The sequence below is a fragment of the Humulus lupulus genome, chromosome 5 (assembly GCF_963169125.1).
Source record: "Humulus lupulus chromosome 5, drHumLupu1.1, whole genome shotgun sequence".
Taxonomy (NCBI): Eukaryota; Viridiplantae; Streptophyta; class Magnoliopsida; order Rosales; family Cannabaceae; genus Humulus; species Humulus lupulus.
Window position 1 is genome coordinate 243,947,964 of NC_084797.1, and position 7,321 is coordinate 243,955,284.

Consider the following 7,321-nt stretch of genomic DNA (forward strand, 5'->3'; position numbering starts at 1 on the left):
CGTTTGTTTAGTTTTATTTATAGAATTTATTAATTATTTTTATTAAATTTATATTAATGTCATATAAATTTTGAAATAAATATTTTGTTTTAATTAAATAATTTATTTATTTTTGTTTAAGTTTATGTTTGTTCTAATTTTTGAATTTGGGAGTGACAACAAGAGATTATATATTATATGTTTAATGTAATATTAAATATTATACGTGTATTTTAAATTTAAGTTTCTGGCTAGCTTTTTTTTTTAAAAAAAGCAATTTGTTACTAATTCACATTAGATTATAACTTCTCCCAAAAATATTTTTGAGAAGTTATTTTTTAAATTAGAATAATTTTCATAACTCTTAGGTGATGTTTAGTTGGAGAGAATTAAAATGAGAAAAAAAATAGAAATGGAATAAAAATTAATATGAATAAAAAAATTGATAAAATGATAATTATTTACAATGATAATTATAATATGAATATTTAAGTTATAAAATGTATGATTTTATTATTTTTTAAATAATTATCGTTGTAGAATATCTAAAAAATATTATATTTTAATTTGTTTAATCATTTATTATTTTTAAATAATTATCATTGTAAAATATCTCAAAAATATCATATTTTAATTTGTTTAATTATTTATTATTTTTAAATAATTATTATTATAAAATATCTAAAAAATATCTTATCTTAAAAATTTTAATTAACTATTTTATTTTATTTAAGTTTAAGAGATGTTTACAAACTACGCTTAAATATAAGAATATTCTGTTAGATATAAGAATATTCCGTTAAAGTTAACATTAAAAAAATAAAAAACCGTTCAAACCAAGAATTTTCGTTATCTACACATTTTTTATATATAATAGATATTTGCAAAAACACTTCTTGTTTATTATTATTATTAAAATTAATATAACAAATGAAATATTACAAAAAGAAAAAATCACTCTGGCTAAGACAATAATAGCTCAAGTAGTGTTTTACAATGCAGAAAAAGATAAGAAATAAAACTATGCAAAAGAACTTGTTCAAAGGAAAATTATTTCATTTGTCTATTTTTCTTTTATCATATTATCAAAAATTATAAACATTTAATAAAATATTTAAATGACAAAAATCAAAACTTGCGGGGAGATTGAATAGACCTATAAATTAATTAGTTGTAGGTTTGACTAACAAAAAAGAAAAAATTATTTAATCGAAGGTACTTTAGCCATGATGAGATAATAAAAATAAAATAAAACAACATTAAAAAAAAGGGAAAAAAGAAATTGATAAAAGTCAATGAAAAAATTATCAAAATTGAAACCCAAATGACAAATAATGGTACATTGCATCTTGAAGAAGTTTAATCTCGTTTTTATTAATATAAAATATATATATTTATGGGGAATTTTTTTTTGTTGCACATTTTTCACGAACTTTGCTGGGTAACTATTGTTGTTGTTATTGTTATTATTAAGGGCATCTTTAATGGGGTGGCCAAAGAGAGTGCTCATGTTGAGATAGTTGCCAAAGTCAACAAAAGAAGGTATATTCAACTTAAAATTTTGGTAATGTTGCCCATGTTGCTTTTTTTTTTTTGTTAATTTTAATAAACAATTATATTAATTAAATAAAATATTAAAATTTGTATTTTTTTCAAGATGAGCATCGTAGCCAACCATTTGAGCATTGGAGATGCTGTAATGAAATATATGAAAAGTAATATTAGACTATCCAACCACAAAGACTATATTTTTTGTTGCCAATGATTATATCTATTACAATAAAAAAGAAGTAAATTAATATGATAAGTAAATAGCTTAAAGGAAAAGAGAGGACAATGTCGTCAAAAGTTATCAATGGTTTGTTTTTTTAGACTATGTAATATAAATATACTTAGGTGAGGTGAGGTTTAGTTTGAGAGAATTAGAAAAAAAATATATAAATTGAATTGAATAAAAATTAATATTAATAAAAAATGATTAAATTTTTTTCAATCTTGCATTGAATAGTCTTTTCACTCATTTTCAAATGGAATAATCATTCCACCAAATAGTAGAAAAATTATTTTTCTAATATTCTAAAATGTCACCAAACAAAAAATTGAATGAAAATTAATTAATTTCTATTCCATTATCACAATCAAAAATCACCTTAGGATTTATAGAACTTTAATTTGGCCATGTTTGGCTAAGTCTTTTTAAGTTGTTTTTTTTAGCTTTTATGATTAAAGAAAGTTATTTTGAAGGTTTCCATCTAATTTGATTTTATTTCTTTATTCAAAAGATCATTTTAGAGAAGTTAGGATCTTAACTTCTCCCAAAAGTATTTTTGAGAAGTTATTTTTTAAATTAAAATAATTTTCATAACTCTTAGGTGACGTTTGGTTGGAGATAATTATAATAGAAAAAAAATAGAAATGGAATAAAAATTAATATAAATAAAAAATTGATAAAAAAATTATTAAATATTTTTCAATACTCTAAAATACAACCAAATAAATGAATGGAATGAGAATTGATTCATTTTCATTCCATTCCATTTTATTACACTCAACCAAACATTATTTATAAAAGATATTTTTTTATCGATATTCAAACACTGAATATAATTTTCATTCAAAAAATATCCTTATAAAATAGTTATCCCCAAAAAACTTATTTTATGCTTTTTTGCTGTAAAAAAAAACTTGTCATAATAATTGAAGAATAAAGAAAAAAAAATTAATTGAAGAATAGAAAATATAAAATAAAAGTTGCTAAAATAAACTGGCATGTATTATTTACTACCACGCAGACAATTATTAAAAGGTGGTTTTTTTTAACATAACTTTATAAAAAGAGAACTAATTCTTTTTTTTATTTGTTAAAAACTGTTATATATATATATAAATATGTACTTAAGTAAAACACTCAAAACATATCATTTTATTGAACTTATCAAAAAACAATTTTGATAAATACACATTTTCCTTGAATATGAAATCTTATGATTGAAAATAACTCTATTATTTTCTTAACAGTTTTATTTTTAGCATTAGTTACTAAGTTTCTGAATTTATTCGTGGGGTGCATATTTAAAAGCTAAATTTATTCAATAATTATAATAACATAATTATAAGTAAATAGACTTTATAATCTGAAATGGAATAAATTTAGTTTATAGTCACCTGCTATATATTATCAAATGATCGATCATTAAAATTCTTCTTGGAATGTTTGTGTTATGGTTTTTTAATGGGCTTTGGGCCTATCGCAAATTATGGAATTTGATACATAGCTCATGGCCCATATCATTGTGGGTTTCCATTACCAGTAATTGGACCAAATTCACTATTGGATTGTGACATTCCTTTCTATAAGGGAAGTTTTTAGTAATATGAAGAAGAAAATAAACATATTTGAGAGAATTTTACTTTATTGACAATATTGAAATACAAAAACATATATTAATAAACATATGGGAAATGAAAAATATTTTTTTATCCCACATGAAACAATATCACGAACTAAGTTGGCATAAAAAAAATTGACTGTTAACTGAGATCTATTGATTACTTACCAGATGTATATTTTTTTTCAAGACCTAATAAAGAGATTAGGATTTTTCAAGTTACACTATAAAAAATCTTAGTTTTAGTCGCAATAAAATTTGTGACTACAAGTAAAAAAAATTGTGACTAAAGAAAAATCATCATACTTATGTCATTACTAAAAATTCCGTGGCTAAAAGTATTAGTAAAAAAATTTACAATTTGAATGTATTTGTAGTCACAACAAACTTTATCACTAAAAGTAATAGATTGTGGCTAAAACTATATTAATGACAACTTGTGATTAAATATGATTTTTCAGTCACGGAGAATTTTTTGTTGTGACTAAAAGTGGCATTTAGTCACACAAAATATATATTGTGATTAAAATGTTGTCACTAAAGAGTACATTTATTTGTAGTGTTACTTTCTCATGATTCCAAATGAGATATTAAGAACTATGTAGTAGTCTAAAGAATGTAAAAAAAATGGGTATGGTGCAAAATGACCCTTAATGGTGTGGGAGAGTAAGTAAATGTCCATGTTTTTAATTTTGTAGTAAAATAGCCTAATCATCTCTTTAATATCACATATTACCAAATATGACAAATTACTATTTTATTCTAAATATTTTAATATTATGGTATATGTATATTATATTTGTTTAATTAGTTTTTATTTTAAAGTTATTTTGATTTTTTTTCGTTTGTTATGGGTTGTTGAATGATATACCATTCCACAAAATATATATACTAAGTTGAAAAATAATATACCATCAAAACTTGCAAAATTATTACTAAAAAATATATATACTATGCTAACAAAATTATATACTACAATTAAAATGTATATACTATGATACAAAATTATATACTACTACTATGTATATAATAAAATAGAAACTAAATATCACAAAAAAAAATTATATACCATACCACAAAAAACATATACACTAATTGGAAAATAATATACCAACAACCTATAAAAAACTTAAAAAATCAATATAACTTTAAAATAAAAACTAATTAAACAAAACTAATATACATATACCACTATATTAAAGTCATACAGTCCTAAATAAATAAATAAATTATAAAAAGGGCAATTTAAGTAATCAAGAATGTAGAAGGGTCATTTCTCTACAATTTTAAAAATGAGGACATTAGCTTCTTCATGCCTTTATTTTGGGCCATTTTGAATAATTTCTCAAAAAAAAAACATAGTAACCCGGTTAAAATATTTATAGTAACTCATGGTAAACAAATACTAAATCGTTTGGTTTATATGGGGTAACCATGATTGATTGAAAGAGTAACTCGATTGAGACATGTAGTGTAACTCAGTTGATACATATAAAAAGTATTCTGGTAACATAGTAAAGTTTGTTAGTACAGCCTAGTACATGTATGGATTAATCTAGTTTGAATATATAATGTAATTTTATTATTTTTATTGGTATAGATATAGTGTAATTCGATGGTAGACATGGATTAATTTGATTTGTAAATACTTAGTAAATCGATATTGATATACCCAAAGTAACTTGTCTTAGCCAATAAAAAAAAAAGTAACTTGATTAGTACATACCTAGTTATGCATGAAGGTTTGTGCATATTTGGAAATCCAGTCCTAACTAGTTGATTCATATAGAATAACCCAAATTAAATATATAATGAGCAATCCAAAGTAATTAACTTAGTTAATACATGCAAACGAGTGTGCCAACTATAATATGGTAACCCTAAATGTATAGCAATTAATAATGTGAAATAATCTAGTTGAGTAAATCATTACTTTTTTTTTGTCAAAAAACTATCGTATTAGATTAAAATTGTAAAAAAAAAAACACATTTGCAGATTGGAAGAGGGATCTCTTTCATCCAAAAATACTTATTTTCTATCATAAAAGTATGATTAGTCAATCTATAAACCGTAATATTAATAAGTTACGACTAAAATAGAAAGGAAGAGATACCTCAAAAGCTAGAAAATAATCAAGTTGAGCAAATCATTACTTTTTTTTTGCAAAAACTATGGTATTAGATTAAAATTGTAAAGAAATACATATACAGATTGGAAGAGCGATCTCTTCCATCCAACAATAATCATCGTCTATCATAAAATCATAATTAGCTAATTCATAAGTCGATACATTAAATAAGTTACGACTAATATAAAAAGAAAATATCTGAAAGCTAGAAAATAATCAAGTTGAGTACATCGTTAATAACTCATTGCTAATTTAAGACAATTTGGAAGCTCACAACATTTATGATTATTTGACCATAACCATGTACGCAATACTCTTAGCTTTGATTGTTATTATTATCATTTTCCATTTCTGATGACTTTTTTATTATTACAAAAAAAATTAATGACCACATATATACAGCATTAATTAGTTCTCTTCATGAATCCATTTCCATAAGTATTAATTATTTCATTATTCACCAAACATAGAATAAATACTCATCCATTAATTTCCCAACTCCAACCAACAAAATCATTAATTATATCATGCATTCTTCTAATTTCATTTCCATATATCTCTCTCTATATTATTCCTACTAATAATTTAGGCAAATCCTAATTATCATAAATAAAGCTAATAATTAATAAAACCAAGTGATCAAATATCAGTTTACAATTCACCATTATTATTAGATTTTATAACTCATCATAAACTATTATATGTAGTACTAATATATAATTGATGAACATAATAAAAACTACTATATAAATATAAATATATATATATATATCAAAATTTAATAGATAAAATTAATTAAACACATTATTAATTAATATCTATAATTAATTAACCGGCCATTTACTTTAGAAGAACCGTTCCTACTACTGCTAGAGAGACTCCAGTACTCATCGGAAAACCCTACTTCCGGTAAGGCTGAGCCTCCTCCGCCTCCGCCTCCGCCACCGCTGCCGCCGCACTTGGCGACGGTTCTAACGCTCTCAATCAACTCTTGCGTCCTTCCCTCCTGCGAGAGAATCTCCAACAGCTGCTCCGGTGTGATCACCAGCTTGACCTTCCAAAACCCTCCGCCGTGGCTGTAGTAAGCCGGTCCTCTCGTCGAGAACACTTCGGTGTACGATCGCTTAAGCATTCCTTGGTAGTCAAACGACATCCGATAAGGCGCCACGGCGGAAGAAGTCGCCGGTATGCTGTTCGATCTCACGTGACCTTCTCTAACTATACTACAGCTACTGCTGGCGCTGCTGATATCGCCGCCGTCGCTTCCGCCGAGTGGGAGTAAGTAGTAGGAGTGTCCGGCCACCAACTCTTCGTCGTGAGGGAGAGGCTTCCAGAAAAGATCTTGGCTTCGGAATAGGCCGTGACCCGGAAACTCGCCGGTGATGTTACCGGCCGTGATAGGGGCAAAGAACTCCATAACGCCGCCGTTTGAGGTCGTTACTTTGATTACTCCATCTGGGTCTCCCAAACCTCCGAACAAGCAGTTTCCCATGGTGTTTGATATGTTTTTTCTTTTAGTAAAATAAGAGAATATGACCTATATATGTATGGAACTTTTTGGAAGGAAAGTTTATTTATAAATTATAATCGTCGGTGGGATTATTCTTTGTTGTGTTTATATTTTTTGGACCATGTATTTTGATTTATTACCCTGTTTAGATCATGTGTATAGATAAATTATTTTTTGGATTTGGTGTTTTGTAAAATAATTCAAATAGGCCCCTAAATTTGATTTTGATGAGCAAAATATTGAGTATAACAACAAAGTTCTTAGTCAGAATGATTGTATTTTTGTTCTGAGTTGTTAGTTTGATGAATTATTTG

At 25.5% G+C, this 7,321-nt stretch overlaps 1 protein-coding gene across 1 annotated transcript; it reads right to left on the minus strand.

Annotated features, from left to right (window-relative positions):
* Nucleotides 1-6,097: 6,097 nt before the first annotated feature.
* On the minus strand, nucleotides 6,098-7,036 carry LOC133834128 (uncharacterized). Its single transcript, XM_062263626.1, has one exon. It carries the CDS (start codon nucleotides 6,987-6,989, stop codon nucleotides 6,309-6,311), a length of 681 nt encoding a protein of 226 aa, XP_062119610.1. The 5' UTR covers nucleotides 6,990-7,036; the 3' UTR covers nucleotides 6,098-6,308.
* Nucleotides 7,037-7,321: the final 285 nt, after the last annotated feature.

Coding starts and splice junctions, on each gene's coding strand:
- LOC133834128 (XM_062263626.1), bottom strand. CDS start 6,989: ATGGGAAACTGCTTGTTCGGAGGTTTGGGAGACCCAGATGGAGTAATC.